The sequence below is a fragment of the Zea mays genome, chromosome 10 (assembly GCF_902167145.1).
Source record: "Zea mays cultivar B73 chromosome 10, Zm-B73-REFERENCE-NAM-5.0, whole genome shotgun sequence".
Classification (NCBI taxonomy): domain Eukaryota; kingdom Viridiplantae; phylum Streptophyta; class Magnoliopsida; order Poales; family Poaceae; genus Zea; species Zea mays.
Window position 1 is genome coordinate 87,375,277 of NC_050105.1, and position 18,738 is coordinate 87,394,014.

The following is an 18,738-nucleotide window of genomic DNA, read 5'->3' on the forward strand; positions in this document are numbered from 1 at the left end:
ACCGAGGCAAGAGACATCAATTGTGTGGTGGTCCTTGCGGGGACTTTGTGTCCCGATTGATTGAGAAGAGAAGCTCACTCGGTCTAAGTGACCGTTTGAGAGAGGGAAAGGGTTGAAAGAGACCCGGTCTTTGTGACCACCTCAACGGGGAGTAGGTTTGCAAGAACCGAACCTCGGTAAAACAAATCCTTGTGTCTCACTCTTTATTTGCTTGCGATTTGTTTTTGCCCTCTCTTTCGGACTCGTTCATATTTCTAACGCTAACCCAGCTTGTAGTTGTGCTTAAGTTTATAAATTTCAGATTCGCCCTATTCAACCCCCTCTCTAGGCGACTTTCAGCATGCATTTATTTTTATCGGACTTTGATCGATGAAAATCGTTTAGATTATTGACGTGGATGCAACTGCTTTATTTTAGGAGATCTTTGCTACAACAATAATGTGAAGTGGTATATCTTACTATATTAAAGCACCAGTTTCAACGGTTGTCCCACGTTATATTTTTACAGAAAACCCCTTGCCATCTTTTTAAATCAACCTGCACTCTAGCCCACACACTGTACCCACTTCCCAACAAACCCCCGTGAGACGGGCGCAAGGGCTCGACACAACACCCACCTTGGCTGCGTAGACCTGGGGCATCGACGAGGAGAAGGCCAGTCGCCTCTCGTGCTTCCCCAAGAGTAGGCGAGGTAGGTCGGAGTTCACATGGTTCACGACGTGCGCGCTCTCGCATGTTGTTTCACAGCAGGTTGAGCGCCCCACCTACGTTTGTTTCTCTCCCTACTTCACAGGTCACACCCATGTTTATCAGCATTTGTAACCCACGAAAGGCCCACAGTGACCACCGCCAGAACCTACCGCACAATGATCTCACGCACACCCGTCTCTGGCCCAGAAGATCCCAACCCTACACACGTCATCGTCTATCTGTCACGCCGTTGCGGTCTCCCAGTCGGATGCCTCATGATGCCAGCTGTGTGGCCTCCGTGGTCGTGATGGCGCTTCACCGAGCGGTCTCGACGCGACGCGCGGGGGTTGTCGGGAACGACAATGCGTCCTCCGCTGCGCTAGGTGGATGCCTGACCGGCGATAACCGAGGGATGGTCGTGCGTGCCAGGGTGGCGAAGGCCACACAAGTAGTGCCGAGGGTGGCAGGCAGGAAGTACATCTCGCTGCACCCATAGTGGAGATCCCCGTCACGTGCTATCAGGTGAACAGTTCGAGTTCATGGTCCATTTTATGGATTGCAATTTCAAAAATGAGTTCGCCTTCTGTTGTCTGACCGTCGCCGCCTGTTTTGATTCATCGGTTTGTTACTTCACGACGCCATGTCAATTAATTACCTCAGTTGCAGATTAAATCAGTATTTTCCTATAGCGAGTCAAATTCATTGTGCGCACCGGTAATTTGATGCACTTCCCTCATTTTTTGGAGTAAAAAAAATGTGTGGTCGCATTCTGAAATTTTGTTGGATTAGTTCACGATTGATTGGATCGTTTGCCTTTTTTAATAGTTTGTTGATTGACATGTTTAAGCTTAACAATCACCGTATAGATGTTAGAGATCACAGAGGAAGATGAGAAAGATGAGATCACGAAGGCTGCAATTGAGTTAAAAATTGCTAGGATAGAAAATGGGTACATAGCTGAGGTGTCCACTTTCAAATAGGTTCCTGATTGGGTTCTACAGTTGTATCTATTTATGTACTCCATGTTTTGTTTTGTGAGGGGATGCGATAATCCTGATATTAATCATTTGTGTGCTGCGAGAGGCGATTGAAGTTTTGAGCTTTGTGTTCTTTATATGCAGAACTATGACGAGATTCACCATTTTGCGATTCAAGTACACCTTCTTAGTCTATGCTGGCCAAAGTTAATGTACACCATTTCCATAGAAGTAAGATCACGTTCACCTTTTTAGAATTATCTATTGCAAGTTATGTTTGTTTCGGTCATTTGGAGTTGTACTTGTCATCACCCATTTAAACTAAGTTTGATATTGTGAGATATTGAGATCGATGATAATATATGTTGTTCGTTTTCATTTAATCATTATTATGCACTAACATTTTATCGAATAATTTGCGTGCCGTCGTAACGCATAGGTATTAGACTAGTATTCTTCTATACGTAAGAATATAACAGTACGGGTGCATCGTCAAACAATGCGGATATAGTTCTAGCTTTCCTATAGCTAGTTATGTTAACCAACACGCTACTATAGAGAGCTGGTCACATGACTGCTAATTCGTCAAGAACCCCAGACCCCAGTAGTAGCGATTGTACGTCATCACTGTCGGCTCGATGGCTCTATGCTGAAGCGATCAAAATCAACAAGGCATGAATGAAGAAATAAACAAGCTAGTTGCGTGCGGTGTGCACATGACCTACCGTACATTGGAAGTTAAACGGCCAATAATATATAGGGATATCGTGGTACATGGCCCTGACGCACGAGTTTGTTATCATCTCCCGTTTCGTTAATATATAGTATGTCACAATGTGTCTTTTTCTTCTCAACCTGCAAGAATTGACGGCCTATCTTTATATATATATATATATACGAGTATGATATGAAGGCACTTTGGATGGATGTTATTGGTGCAGAATTGAACTTTAGTGTAGCTGTATCCAATTTTGTAGTAGGGCCTGACTAATGCCCTGTTTGAAACCACTAAAACTAATAGTTGGCTACTAAAAATTAGTTGTTAGATTTTAAACACCATCAGCTAATACCGTAACTAATTATTATATACCTCACAGCTAACAATCAGTTCATTAGCTGACTAATTATTAGCTCTAGGGGTTCCAAAGACAGCCTAAACTTTTAGTAGTCTCTAAAGTAATCTGTTTGGTTCCAGTAACTAAACTAAACCTGAGTAAAGAGCATTAATTAGTGTGAATAATGACTATATTACCCTTATTAATAATAGTTGTTGCATGTTGTACGAAGAAAGTGGGGGAGGACAAGTGGGGTAAAAATATTTCTTTAATCCCTTTTAGACACCCTCTTAGCGACTAAAGAACTAAAGTTTAGCCACCCTACTTTAGTAACCCCGTTTGCTTCTTTAGAAACTAAAAGTTACTAAAATTTAGTCAGTCATACCCCAAACCAAATAGGGCCTTAGTCCGTGTCTGAAGGCTTGTTTAGAATCTCTAGATCTAATAGTTAGCTAGCTGCTAAAATTAGTTGTAGAGGTTCCAAACAGCCCCAACTAATTGTTAGAGCTAACTCACAGCTAACAATTAGTTTATTAGTTGACGCAACAATTTATTAGATGGCTAACTATTAGCTCTATAGGAGTTCGAAACAAGGCCCAACTCTAATAACTAGGACCTATTTAACATCTTTCCAAATAATACTTAGTATCATAACTTGTATGTTTAGATATAATAATAGTACGTAGGATCGGTGAGGCGAGTAGAGTGGGTGAATGAAAGTCACTAAGGCCCTGTTCGGTTGTTAGGGATTGGAGCTCTGGATTGATTCCTAGCCGGATTACTTCTCTAATTTAATTTATATAGATTTTGACGAGCCGGAACGAATCCATGTTTATTCCGGTGGAAGCGAACGAGCCCTAAAAGTTCTCGTCCTGCGAGTATGTGTATTTGAATCGTGAACGAAGGGATTAAACAATTAATTAAGAGAGACTCTATAATCTTCACCAAATACTACCTCTTGGTAAAACTCTGGAGGAGGAAGTTTCTGCTCTTCAACAACGTCGTGCGTGGTGGGCTCATGGACGGAAGAAGAACAGACATCAGCAGCTGCCTACTAGCTAGTGCGAGCTGTGTGTGGTTTGCATTTACATCGTGGTGTGTTACTTAATTTGAGGTACTACGTACGCTATAACGACGGATGGAGATGGCGCAACAACTATGCATCGATCTGCCCGTGGCCGTTTGGGGGTGGATCGCCCGATCGAGTTTGCTGCCTTGCAAAGGTTGCTAAATTAAATTAAATACAAAACTGCACTGGCCGTGCAGTGCGTGGCCTGCTCCTCTCACGCCTTACTAGCTAGCTAGCACTCGTTCATTGAAGAGGCAGCAGAGGAGCTAGTACGACGACGTACTATAGGCGCTTCGGTCATTGGAAAGGCTGTACTGGCTGCAAAGTACTGGTTTGACTTTTAAGTAATAAACTCTGTTGTAATAATTCAAGTCATATAGTCCATTGTTCAAATTTGTGGGCGGCCGGGTGTAGCTTGAAGTTTGTAGCCATGCATGTGTTCATTCGGTGCTTGCTTTGATCATATTACTGTTGTTGTTTATCGTGTTTGATCATATATATTATGTTGTCCATTTTAACCAATAATAAGAAGTAAGTATGTTACGTTAGACGCTCACATATGTGCCGACGGACGGAACAGATATGCATGCATGATATGGTGGGAACCGACAGACGACACGAGACTGAGACGTGCAGACGCGACGGATCGGAACGTGACAACCACCGCGTCTAGCTAGAGCTAGGCGCGAGGTCGAGGCCGGAACCATTGCATGAGTTAGTTGCCATGTACTCGTTAGTTGTTGTTGTTGTGTACGTGTACCCATCGCGCCCACGTGGATCACGGAGCTAGCGTTCATGTAGACCTCAAAAAGACGAAGTAAAGGCCTTGTCGCGTTGCAAGTCACGTCGATCGAGGAGCGCGTGCAGCGTGTGGAGTTTGTTGCTGCTACACTGCTAGCAAGTCTCGTTAGTTGTTGTGTACGTGTATAGCTGCGCAAGAGACAGACAGTGAAGCCAGTAGTGACGGAGGCCGGAGCTGAGTGCTGGCTAGCTTATTAGCTTATAGCTGAGGAGGATCGGAGCGTCATCGAGCGACGAGATGGATGGAGAGCAGACACGTCTGACAGAGAGCATTGCATGCATATACGGTACGGTACGGTAGGTAGAGATCGATCAGGTACGCGCGCGCGTCGTACGTACAACAGACACACGTACGTCGTAGTGTAGATTTTGTCGATCGATCGCCACGTCGTCCGTCCGTCGCTCCAATGCATGGTTGGCCGGCTCCCATATATGGTATCTTGTGCGCAAGGAGCGCTGGTGCTCCCATGAGCAAAATCAATCCAGACCACACCTTCCACATCCAACGGTGCTGCGTCAGGGGGTTTTATAAAATGTTCTTTGCAACTCTGTACATTTTACAAAAACCCCCCTAACACAGCACCGTTGGATGTGGATGGTGTGATCTGGATTGATTTTGCTCATGGGAGCAGCAGAGCTCCTTGCTCATAAGATACGGTGTCCCCATATATACCCCCGCAACCCCCACGCCCACCCACTGCACCCCGGCCCACGCAACGCCGCCGGCCACACGCACACTGCCACACGGAGCTAGCTAGCTGATCGATCCTCCTCTCGGCCGCCCGCCCGTTAATTAGGTAGCCGACAGTATCTATCCAGCTAGGTAGCCAGCCAGCGAGGAGCCGCCGTTGCTTCCTAGCTGCACCTCCGCCCGGCCGGCCGAAGAAGACGCCGACGATGAAGGTGTCGGTGCTGGCGCTGTGGTCGGCGGCGGCGGCGCTGTTGCTGGTGGCGCAGGCGCCGTCGGCGGCGGAGGCCTCCCACCACGGCGGCGCGGGCCTCAAGCTGGGGTACTACAAGAAGACCTGCCCGGGCGTCGAGAACGTGGTCAAGTACCACGTCGCCAAGGCCATCAAGGCCAACCGCGGCGCCGGCGCCGCGCTCGTCCGCCTCATCTTCCACGACTGCTTCGTCAGGGTACGCCGCAGCGCTTCGTCTTCTTTACTTCGTCCAATAATGCAAGCACGTACTTACCCTAGTAGTAGCTAGCTAGCTAGCTAGTAGCGTATACGTACATATATATATATCCGTATACTACATATGATTCTAGCGAGAGATCGGTATATACGTAGTACGTGGTTACCGACTTTAATTTGACGACAACTAACCACCACAGCATGCATGCATCTTGGTGCGTGCATGATCACAGATAAAGCTCACAAGCACACGCAACCACCACCTCTTAAAAAAGGTACGTAGTTGCAACTTGCAAGCAGCACCTTGTAGTAGCTTAGCACTTAGCTTACCAGTAGGAGTAGCTAGCACTAGCAGAGGCAGTCCTGCTTGAATAGTCTCGGAGACGACAGACGATCGAGATGCCCGCCGCCGCCGGCGGCCCTCCTAATAAGCTAGTTTCGTGCGCAGCTTGTTCACGCCAACGGGCAACGGCCAATCCATATCCATGCATGCATTATGGCGCCAAGAGAAAACAAGAACCTTTACTTCTCCTTCTTCCCCTTTAATTCCTCCCCCTCTCCGGCCTCTAGCTACTAGCTGGAAAGAAGAAAGAGATATGCATGGAAACCACTCGACCAGGAACGTGATACTGCCCAGGGGGGCCAGGGACTCCTTTTAGCTAGCTAGGTAGGGCCCCTATATAAATGCGTGTCACTCTCCTTGCTGTAGCTGATTGCAGCTTCCATGTGTTCCTGATTGCTAAATGCTAACTAACATATGCGTGCAACCACCAGCAAGGGCCAGATATATACTTATTTTTCTTGACTCTTTCCCTAGCTAGTACCAATAATCACTCACATTGTCATATTAATTATACATCCGGCCTGTGGACCACAAAAAATAAAAAACTAGCCTCCTTTGCTTTTTTCGAAAATGCAATTGCAGGGCGTTTGGATCCCTTCATTTTAGAGGAATTGGAATTCACTCACTATATAAGGTAACTTATTTAGTTTGGAATTTGACATTCCACTGCTTTCTAAAGTTCAGATATAAGCTTATCTAAAATTCATTGGTGGGGATGAGAAATGATTTTATGCAGTAGTAGAATTTGTTTCTACTCTGTAACTTACATGACACTCTTTGTCTTACTCCTATATAGTAAAAATATAGCACATAAATATCTCCGGCGTCTTACTAATAATAGTATACAAATATATTTTGTATAAAACCGAATTAGCTTAATTGATATATGTCTAAATTATTATTATTAGAATGGAATTCAATTCCAATGATCCAAACGAGGCGTTAGTCTAGCTATTTCCAATGATAGTATGGATGTCACATAGGATTTTTAATTTGATGTCGCTGGATGGAGAAACAAGGTAATGACATGTACAACATAGAGACTCTAGAATGGGTTTTCAAGTATAAAAGATAAATAATTAAGAGAGTGTATGATACAACCTTGAATCTTTAGATCATAAATACAGTTAAGAGACTATATATATATAGAGAGAGTCGTGTAGAGATGGCTCTTCGAAAAGAGCCTATCTCTTATATTTTTTCCGTCTACCCATTAAAGACTACTCAAAAGACCACACAATAAATGGGCTTGCACATGCCCTAAGATACTAGCTACTTTGGCATGAAATCTTAGATTACGCTACAAAAAAAATATTTGGGCCCACCAATTAACTAATTTAAATATATAAGTATTTTACTATATATTGTGAAGGGTGTATCTTTCTTGCAGTATCAATATACCATACTTTGTATCGTATGCGATATCTTTAAATAATAGAGTATGATACTTTAGACTAAGAATATCCTTAGCCCACATGCGTGTACGTAGATGCCGATTTTTCTTCACCCATGTGCATGCCCATACATGTGGAACGGACGGATGCGTGTGGGAGATAGATATAAATGGCCAATAAGCACAAAGTCCGCGAGCCCGGCACGAAGACCGCTGTTTGGGCCCGGTCCAAGCCCGGCACGATCCGGTTCTATACGGGCCTGGACCGGCTCAGCACGAATAAGTGGGCTGGGCTCGGACAGAAAACTAGGTACGGTGGGCTAGCCCGGTACGGCCCGTTTACCTCTAAGCGCGCTTAGCCGCTTTTCGGCCTGCTTTTTTATACTAAACGGGTCGGGTCGGCCCATTTAGACCCGATACGGGTCAGGTCCGAACAGGAAATCGAGCCCGCGGGCTTAGACGGCCCGACCCGGTTTTCTAACCGTGTCTAGCAGTCCGTTTGGCCATCTCTAGAGATAGATGGACGTTGATGCCCATACCTGTGTGGAACGGACAGATGCCTAGAAAATGAGTACTCTACTCATAGGAAAACTCCAAGGTTCTCCAGCTAACAATAATGCAACGCATATAAAGTTGAAACCTTTTTTCATTTCAAAGTTATTTTACTGCCAGATAATTTTACTCATATAATCGCATCAAATTAATACAATGATTCTACATGCTCTATATAGTCGTAAGCGAATGAATGTGCAGTGGCAGGAAAGGATCTCGAACCGAGAAAAGACCCAAAAAAAACTGTAGATCACAAATAGCTATGCAACTTTATGGTTGCCATTATTTTTTTATTTGAAATCATCTATATATCCAACAAAATTACGTATAAATTGCGTGCATTAAAAAAAGCTTCTTCAAATGAGTTTCGACGGAGAGAAACGACCGACTAGAATAAAAACGTACTGTAGATCTTTAAAACAAATTTACAAATTTATTATACTTTATAACCTTTTTATTTCAAATCAACTGTCAAAGAGAAATGAAGTCCAACCTAAAAAATAATGGTCCAGGAATACTAGATTATTTTGTTGCGAAAAAAAGACGTCGTTAGCATAACAATAAACACAGTTGATGAACGACGATGTCTACCCATATGCATGCAGTGCAGCCGACACTGCATATGGAGTGGACATGAATCCCTTTCTAACGACTGGTCATCCGATGGGGAGCGTGCGTGCGTACGTACGTACCGACGAAATGACTTGCCATGCACACTTGCTTGACACGTCACTCTCCAGCCTATAGCAACTAGTACATGTACAGTACTCATAAATCAAATGAAACAACAATCGATGTGCATGCAGGGGTGCGACGCGTCGGTGCTGCTGGACCCGACGCCGGCGAACCCGGAGACGGAGAAGACGGCGCCGATCAACATCGGGCTGGCGGCGTTCGAGGTGATCGACGAGATCAAGGCGGCGCTGGAGGAGCGGTGCCCGGGGACGGTGTCGTGCGCGGACATCGTGGTGTACGCGGCCCGGGACGCGTCGAGCCTGCTGAGCAACGGGCACGTCCACTTCGCGGCGCCCGCGGGGCGGCTGGACGGCGTGGTGTCCCGCGCCGCCGACGCGCAGCGCGACCTGCCGGACTCCACCTTCACCGTGTCCGAGCTGATCCGCAACTTCCGGCGCAAGAACTTCACGGTGGAGGAGCTGGTGATCCTGTCGGGCGCGCACGCCGTCGGCGTCGGCCACTGCTCCTCGTTCCGCGCGCGCCTGTCGGCGCCGCCGGCGCAGATCGTGCCGGCGTACCGGAACCTGCTGTCGGGCAAGTGCGCGGCGGCGGCGGGCGGCGCCGACGACCCCGTGGTGGCCAACAACGTGCGCGACGAGGACCCGCGCGCCGTCGCGGCGGCCTTCCCGTCCTTCCTCGGGAAGCTGCGCAAGGCCAGGGACTTTCTGGACAACAGCTACTACCACAACAACCTGGCAAGGATCGTCACCTTCAACTCCGACTGGCAACTGCTCACGGAGAAGGAGGCGCTGGGGCACGTCAAGGAGTACGCCGAGAACGGCACCCTCTGGGACGAGGACTTCTCCGACGCGCTCCTCAAGCTCAGCCGGCTGCCCATGCCGCCGCACAGCAAGGGCGAGATCAGGAAGACGTGCCGCTGGGTCAACCACCACTGATCCTGCTCAAGCTCTGCACCCGGCCGGACGGAAATATACCAGATGGGTCTTCACGCCGATTTGTTTCGATCTTCTTTCATTTTGTTGCTGTATGTTTGTTTGATTATTATCTGATGATATGCATGTGTTTTTTTATGCGGTTGATCTCTTGTTGTATCTTGTTCTTTCATGTATGTATGGACTATGGGCAACAGTAATCTCTACTAACAATTAAGGGAGCAGTGTAGACTGCCCCCGCCTGTGCCCCCGCCTGTGAGCCCACCCGCCCGCGCCTCCACCGCCGCGAATCCCGCCCGCGCCTCTACCGCCGCGAATCCCGCCCGCACGCCCGCACCTCCGCCGCCGCGAATCCCTCGCCCTCGTCTCCTTCGCCAGCGCCTCCCCACCCACACGCCCAAGCCTCCGCTGCCATGAATCCCTCGGCCCTTGTCTCCTTCGCCAGCGCCTGGTGAGCCTCCGCCGCCACGAATCCCTCGGCCCTCGTCTCCTTCGCCAGCGCCTCACCAGGCGACGCCCCGCCCGCGCCCCCACCACGCAGCACGACAGGCGGTGCGCGAACGCCCCCCATTCCGCAGCCCCCGCCTCTGCCGACTGCCGGGATAGGCGCCATGCGGATGCCGCGCCCGCCCACCTAGCATGCCCCCATCACGCTAGCCACTATCGCCCATCAAAGCCGCCTCGGCGAACCCCCTCCCTCTCCCCCAGCCGTGCCCCGAGACACTGCCACTCGAGCGTCTCCTGCCTCCCGAGCTCGAGGCAGCCTCCCCGTCGTGGCCTCCCAGATCTGGTTCGAAGGATTGGAACCCGAGGTACCCCCACCACCATCTCGGCAGGATATTGCAATGAATCGGGCTCCTCGATAAACCAATCACCGCGACAACGAGCGTCGGCGGTGCTCCTCGTCGTCACCGCGGCGGTGCAGCTCGTCCCCGTCCGACCCGAACGCCGCCTCTAAATCCAGTGGCAGGATATTTGTTCGATGTATAAACTTCCAAGAGATGCCGCCCACCATGCACGTCTCAACACCTACCTAATGCTGATGGTGATGGGTGTCATGGTTTGTGTTCAGTTTAGTTGATTTCTGAATTATTTAGCTCGGATTTCTTAATGCGAAACTTGAAATCCAAAACTAGATTCTAATGTAGAGTATATACCCTACTGCAGTGGGATTGTTGGATTCCTAATGCGAAACTTGAAGCCAAACCAACCAGCAGGAGAAGCAGGTCGAAGGGGAACCACATCACGGTGAGGAGCCTCCACAATCACGATTATTTAGGTAAACCAATCACAACTACTTATTAAAGTGATTTTCTTAACTATTGCTCTTATATGCTCTTGGCGCACTAATATTTTATCAAAAGATAATCTATGTGCCGTTGCAGCGCACGGGCATCTAACTATGTAATTATGATTCTCTTTACTGTGAACAGGATACGCGTTCGAAGAAATTGTTATAGGGTCCAAGACCATCCGGCTAAGCAGGTAGTCTTCCCTTAATTTGCTTCTTGGAGTACTGATCTGAAGTTCCACTGCAGCAACCATTCGTTTTCTTTTCAGGTGGCCGTTTACAAGGTTGTTTGCAGATCCAGCAAAATTTTGCCAAGAAAAGAGCTCTACCGAGAAGGACATGTCTCCATCTCTGACTGGTGAAGCCATGTGAAATGGTTCAGTAACTCATTTAGCTCATGACCACCCGACGGATAAGAACTCAGCAGCTCGTGTCACTAACTTCTATCTGTTATCCTTCAAATCAGTGACTGTATGTTTTCACTAGGCCCAAGTTAACCTTGTACAGTTTTGAACCAAAGGTAGGTTTCGTTTGGTAGACCTGTTTAATTACAGGTATACTGAGATCCATTGCCTATATATCTATGGAAGTACACTGACATTGAAATTATTCCTCCACAGGGATGTTTGAGCTTTTCACCTGATACATGGGTGTCACTCATATCCATGACCTTGGCATAGTTTCCTATTCCTTTTCTTCTGAAATGATGTAATTTGTGGGGCGCCAGCATCTTGTCTCCTAATATTCTGTTTGCAGTACCAATGTCCTTTAGCGCTTTGGTGCCAATGATTGGAATGCACCTTGTGCACAACACGAATGGCAATCTGGAGGTGCCATAATGACGAGCAGCGGAGCAGATGGATGAACACACCTGAACTGCATGAGCTACCTGTTATCTTCATGCATGCAACGGTTTGTCGCAGTGCTATGCCCTCTTGTACTTTCCAGTTGTTTCGTTTCTTGGTGGTATAAGGAAAGGTCCATGGGCAGCACTGTGAGACATCAGACATGGCATGGTGGATGGTGGGTGCATCGGTGCTTGTTCCACCGGCCCTGTGATGTGAGCATCTCACGCTGGTGTTCAGTTTGTTGCAGCTCGGTGTCATACCGTGGAGCTCAGGTGCGTGCGCGGGGCTCGCCGTCCTGGCTTTCATATCACTATGTACGCGCACCCCTTCTCTCGAGTTCCTGATATTTTGATTTTTGTACTGGGATGCAGTCAAGTTATGGGACCTAACTGAGTAGCAGCCTAGGTGTTTGATGGAATGCCTCCGGCCCTGGTTATGTTCATTGCTGTCCTGATGTGTCCAAAACGATGGTGGGTCTCTCTGAAGGGGAGAAGCACTTCATCCACCGTGGCATTGCGCAGGACATTTCCACTAATGGACGTAGGTGACTGCAGTTCCAGTCCCTTTCTGAAAAGGAGTATTAGTTTAGAAGTACCTGATGGATGGTTTTGATGCTGCTCCTTGATTTACCTGTGCAGCTTTGAGCAGTTCTGTATTAACTTTGCAAATGAAAAACTTCAGTAACACTTTAATGAGTTATGCATTGTATTTTTCTATAGGATTCATATGTCATTTTCATTTACTTCTCTTGATACTGGGATCTATAAATGCCTTCTCACAGCATGTATTCAAGATGGAATAGGAGAAGTACAAAAGTGAGGAAATGGATTGGAGCTACATTGAGTTCATTGACAATCAGGATATGCTGGATCTGATTGAAAAGGTTGTTTCTTTACCTTTATTCATTGGCCTATGCTAAGTACACTTTGTTGTGTGACCTTGATTTGTTGTATTCAGATCTATGTTTACATAATTATTTTGCATCACTTCACATATAGTGGCTTATACTTGCATTAAATTATTCGCTTGCAAGTTTTTATCAATTTTTGAGCCTCTGTTGCGCGCTTGTCTTGCACATGTAGTGCTCGGATAGATTGGTGCTCTTCTGCTGAAGCACCTGTAGTGCTCGGATAGATTGGTGCTCTTCTGCCTTCAGCAAATAACCTTATGTTGATAATTGTTTTGCACGTGTGTTAACTGCCAACGCCCATTTCCGATGTCCTCCGTGTTGAGTTCTGGTAATCCTATTGAACTCGCAAATAGGATGTTCTTATATTCTATAACAGATCTTTAAGGTATGTAAATCTAATTAACTTTTAAAAGATGCTAACGAGAGTATAGACCGACAAATAGTGCTTCTGCATCTCAATATATCTTATTATTATATATTGACTCCGTAGCAAAGCACGGGCATACAGCTAGTAAAACAAATTAAACGTTGGAGACTTGGCAGGCGCCCCCCCCCCCCCCCCCCCCCCCCCCCCCACATCAGCGTTTGGTGTAATTTTCCACCCATGGCGCTCGCCAATTGGGCACCAGGCCCTGGAGCCACCACTCTGTCCAGCCCATTTTAAAGCATTATTATGGCCCCTTTACACCTGCAATATGGTTAGAACTTATTTATCGTGAGTTTTTGTGAGCTACCGTTTTCCGATTGATTCTGAGATATTTTTTCTGGATTTATCCGTTTCCTACGCACAGGAATTTATCGACCGTAATTCGTTTCCGACTTTTCGTTCTTCGATTTCGACCAGAAAAAATTTATACGGGTGAAAACAATGACAGGGTTTTTTTCTGACCATCGTTTTCACCCATGCATCACATCTCCTTAAGCGTCACTCATTGATCAAGATTCTAACCTACAAGTAGAAGCAGGCATCCACGAGCGAGCACCACCGCGTGCACGATAGAATACCATTAGCTTCAGTGCAAGTGGTCGTTTTTTTTAAAAGGAAAGAAGTGTCACCGTACCTCCAAGCCCTGGTTGAGTTATTTGTTTGACAAGAATTGATGCCAACTTGGGTGCAGTGCATTTCAACTTTTCTTTTGAAGACTTGGCATGCGCTGCGTGCCTGCGTACCCTAGCTGTACTATTTATTTGTTTGTTTATTTTTCAATTAACTTCCATTATTTATTTGTTTATTTATTTCTCATTTGGCCAGCGTGTACTTTGCGTCTGTACTTTGCTAACGTGCATGCGCTGGTCGTTGACAAGCTTAGGGATTACCCTAGCAGGTATGTTTCCAATTTTTTTATGAGCTTTTCTAAGAATAGGAAAATCTGACTGTAGATAGAACTTGATTATATCGTAGAGATTACGTATGAAAAAAGATGAATGGATTATAATGTTTAGCATTTAGTAAGTGACGGATTCCTACTTTCGTGATGACTGAAATATTACATTAATTTTGGACTGTTTTTACCAAAACTATTCTCACAAAAGCGGTTGGTAGTCGATTTGCAACGCTTCTGACGAACAGAAGTTCGAAATAAACCGAAACAAAAACCCCCTAATATACATACAAAGAAGCTCATGCCGATTATTGCTGATGATTTCATGTGGCAACGGAAGTTTACATTTACCACTAATTAATTGCATATGTTTTTTCATGACACGGTAATAAGTGCACATATATATAATGCATGTAAAATTAATATATTCATGTACTCATAGAGGTGGTAATGTGCTCTAAATTCCATACTATAAAATTTAAGGTTCAGATCGAATTAGGATCGAGCTCTATTTCTATTCGTTTCGAACAAAAATTAATTAAGCGCTTAAACAAATTGAAAAGAAATGTTTAGATCGTGATCCACTACCACCATATGTACTCCCTCCGGTCTTATTTGTATAGTTTTGATTTATAACTCGATTATTTTAGTATTTTAGATATATTACTTTTTGTTGTATATATCTAGACATATAGTAAGGTCTTGGTGCGTAGAAAAAACTATTTACCTAAAAACAACCGAAACATATATCATTTACAGCTGAACTGAGGAGGGTGGTATGAACGTATGTAAGCATCTAAGGTTCTAATGTCATTTTTTTGTATTTTAGTAGTTTTGTCAAAATTTCATAATTATATCTTTGGTGCTGCTATTACCGTGTTAGACTCTAGGAATTGATGTTCTGATCTACAACGCCAAGGTTACATGATTTAGTACCATAGAACATGGCGACAAGGTATCACATCGCCGGTAGCGTGGTGCCACCACTACCGGAATCAGCTTCTTTGCCGTGTGTTCTAAACACACGGCAAAGGCTATTTTACACTCGGCAAAGGCTTTGCCGAGTGTAACACTCGGCAAAGAACGCTCGGCGAACTGTACATCGGCAACAGCTTCTTTGCCGAGTAATTTTTGTCGGGCACTCGGCAAAGACTTTGCCGAGTGCCATTTGGCACTCGGCAAAGAAAAGTCACCGTCACGGCGCCAAGTGACGGTGACGGATCCTTTGCCGAGTGCCTACGGCGACACTCGGCAAAGACTGGTCCAGTGGACCCCACAGCCAGTCCCTGTGCCGAGAGCCCTAGTAGGCACTCGGCAAAGGAGGTTTCTTTGCCGAGTGTCTGGTGGACTGGCACTCGGCAAAGAACCCTCCAGTGGGCCCCTTTGCCAGTATCTTTGCCGAGTGCCTTGGCAAAAGCACTCGGCAAAGACATCTTTGCCGGTTCCCAGGTTTCCTTCTTTGCCGAGTGCCACTGTCAGCACTCGGCAAAGATGTCTTTACCGGTTCCCAGGTTTCCTTCTTTGCCGAGTGCCATGGTCATAGCACTCGGCAAAGCAACCCTTTGCCGAGTGTTACACTCGGCAAAGTGACCAGAATGTCCCTTTTTTATTTGCTTTTGTTGTTCCATCCAAACAAACAAAAGATATATATCATTCACATCACATTATATATCAAGCACATCACAGAATGAACACATTTATCATCAACACCATATATATCACAAAGTCTCACAAAACAGATCACAAGTCTCACTAAAGTCAGGATCATCACAAAACAGATACAAGTCTGCATCATCACTAACATCACCAAGTATCTCACAAGATAAAGTGTAACAAACATCACCAACACTCATAAAGGTAAGTCTGGATCATCACAAAACAAATCATCAACGAGGTGGGCATCTGGACTGGTTCGGCGAAGGGCTGGACGAAGCATGAGGGTTGTTCGACGCCGCCGATTGACCCTGCACAGAGAACAGATTGTATGTGTGAGAACATATGAATATATATCATGCAGTACTAAAATTTTGATACTCACAGGAGTAGTGAACTCTGTAGGGTCAGCTGCAGGGAACAACGGAGGTGGTGGAGCATGACCCTGTGCGGCGCCAAGGCTCTGCATGTACGCGAACATCTCCGCCATCCTCTTCTCTAGCTCCTCACGTTGCCTCCTCTCATCATCTAGTTGAGTCTGTAATATTTCGCCCTAATGTTACGATAATGCAAAGAGAAGATATATAAAAATCAATGAACGATGAATAGATAAGGAATAACCTGGAGTTGCTGGATACGATGCTGTGAGGTGTCCTGCCGAGGTCGTATGGCTGGGCTCGCGCTCGTGCTCCTTGCTCGCACCTGAGAGAGAGTGGGAGTGGAGGACGAGTCGATTGCCCCGTCGGCAATCCAGTACCGCCCATGCCTCTTGCCTCCTCCGACCCTCATGAGGACATCTCCGTCGATGTCCTCGGTCCTCGGATCGTAATCTGGCCCATGGACCTCCTTGGCCATGGCGGTGTACTCACTGAGTCGGCTGTGGATGGCGGGGTTGGTGTACGCCTCGGGCCCGTCATCCGGGTTGTAGGTGACGTCGGACGTCGCCTTCCCCTTGTGGGCCATGGCATATGACGAGAACGTGGAGCAAGGCGCGCCACCATGTGCCGCCGACTGCGAGAAAACCAACGAGATGGTTAGAAATCATGTCTAATCGAAAGTTATATACCTAAATAAAAAAGAGCGTGTACCCATGCTTCCGCGTATTTTCCCAGGCTGCGGTTGCCTTGATGGTGGGAGGGACCTTGCATCAGCAAACGCCGTTCCCGGCTAGCGTTGTGCGCCTCATCCCACTCAGCCGAGCACCACCTCTGCACCATCTGCTCCCAGCACTCAGGATGCGCGGCGCACCAATGAGGAATCATCTAAAAAAATATAAGTACACAGCATATCAGAAGAAAAAAATAACCATATTTAGTACCAATAATAAAGTTTTGTATTTACCTGCAAGTACTGGTCCGGAGTCAACGACATGGTTCGGGCGTCCTTCTTGTTCACCTTCTCCCCAAGGACGGAGTCGTGGTAAGTGACGATGGCCTGGATGCGCGCCTCGTAGTGCATGTCCACGACGAGCTTCTTACAGCACGTCGTAGACACCACATCCGCCCTGGCCTCGTATCCAGCATCGCACCTGAAGAAATCCTACATACAAAGACGATGTATCCATACATTATTTCAAGAATATGCAACAAATGCGACTTATTAAACAATATAGTGCGAGGAAGACTTACCCACAGCTCTTGCTTCACCCGCTCTGCCTTGTTGTTGAATTGTCTTGCCGTGAAGGGGTTTCTGTGCCGCGTCAAACATGTCGTAGAATGTCTTTGCGGTCGCCTCTGGCTCGTCCTCCGTACGTCCTTCGGCGAACTGTGCCTCGTGATAGTCGTTCAACATGTCTCCTACCCCGGCATCAGCATCGTAATCCTCGACGCGTTGTCTCACCACCTCCTCTCTCGTGCGATGCGCTTCACCATGGAAGATCCACCGAGTATAGTCCGGCGTAAATCCATTCTTCCAAATATGTTCTACCATGGCCTTCTTTGGTTTTCTTTTCCGGTTGTCACATTTGCTGCACGGACAAGGGACTAGGCTAGCTCCTTTAGCAGCTTCGCCATATGCCCGTTCCACGAAAGCATCGGTCTTCCTAATCCATTCTGGGGTGACATCATTACGTCGAACGCGGCCCGTGTACATCCACTCACGGTCCTCCATCCTCTAACATATATAACCGAGTATAGTTTAATATAGACATGTAATGCATGTACACTACGTTCCTACCTTCTAATAGGTGAGGATAGGTCCTAATCCCACCCGCGGTTGCGTAGATGGAGTTAGTTTCCATGCTCTACTCCGATTCGAGATAGAATTTCGGCAGCACCTCCCCGCTGTTCTCCGGATACACGTCCTGGCAGGGAGAGTGTACTGTCCGGAGAACAACAGGGAGGTGACGCCGAAACTCTTTCTCGGACCGGAGTAGAGCATGGAAACTAACACCATCTACGCAACCGCGGGCTGTCCAAAAAACGTGGACAATTCGAAACTGATACATTTGTAGATATGCAAAGATCTGCATATCTACACTGTATCTCTTTCGAACGGGAGACGCCTAACTGGGTTACGTGATCTACGACCATGATGCGGAAATAGAGGTTATACCTAGGGTGGCGGTGGAGTCAGGCTAGTGGGGCTGTGGCGGGTCGGTGCAGTGGCGACGCGACGCGGTGTAGGCAGACCCGCAGCGGCTAGGAAGACCTCTGCAAAAAATACATGTCTGTCAACAAAAAATTCACATCACCGGCACTCGATCAAGCGGTTAATACAATACAAAATCAAGCGCTCGCTCTAGTTCATTCGAGCAAGGTCACTATACAATCAAGCGGTTAATACAATACAAAATCCTAATAAAACACTACAAGCACTCGCTCTAGTTCATTCGAGCAAGGTCACTATACAATTCTAGTAGCTAGTTGATTCCATCCTAATCGCTCCACCAAACAAATCTACTAGCTATACAACTACAATAAAAATGATTCATACACTCACTAGGGCGCGGGCGGACGGGCGGGCGCCGGCGAGGGCGCGGGCGCCGGCGAGGGAGGCCGCGGCGGGCGCGGGCGCTGGCGAGGGCGGCCGCGGCGGGCACGGCGGGCGGCGGCCGCGGCGGGCGCTGGCG

General features: G+C 47.0%; 1 protein-coding gene and 1 long non-coding RNA gene across 2 annotated transcripts; both read left to right on the forward strand.

Annotated features, from left to right (window-relative positions):
* The first annotated feature begins 5,306 nt into the window (after window positions 1–5,306).
* On the forward strand, window positions 5,307–9,892 carry LOC100217011 (uncharacterized). The gene is made up of 2 exons (NM_001143387.1): window positions 5,307–5,729; window positions 8,823–9,892. Exons 1-2 carry the CDS (start codon window positions 5,490–5,492, stop codon window positions 9,645–9,647), a joined length of 1,065 nt encoding a protein of 354 aa, NP_001136859.1. The 5' UTR covers window positions 5,307–5,489; the 3' UTR covers window positions 9,648–9,892.
* A 420-nt stretch (window positions 9,893–10,312) lies between these two features.
* LOC109943099 (uncharacterized) lies at window positions 10,313–11,931 on the forward strand. The gene is made up of 3 exons (XR_002265722.2): window positions 10,313–10,923; window positions 11,078–11,129; window positions 11,205–11,931. It is a non-coding gene; the product is annotated as an uncharacterized lncRNA (long non-coding RNA).
* The last annotated feature ends 6,807 nt before the right edge of the window (window positions 11,932–18,738 follow it).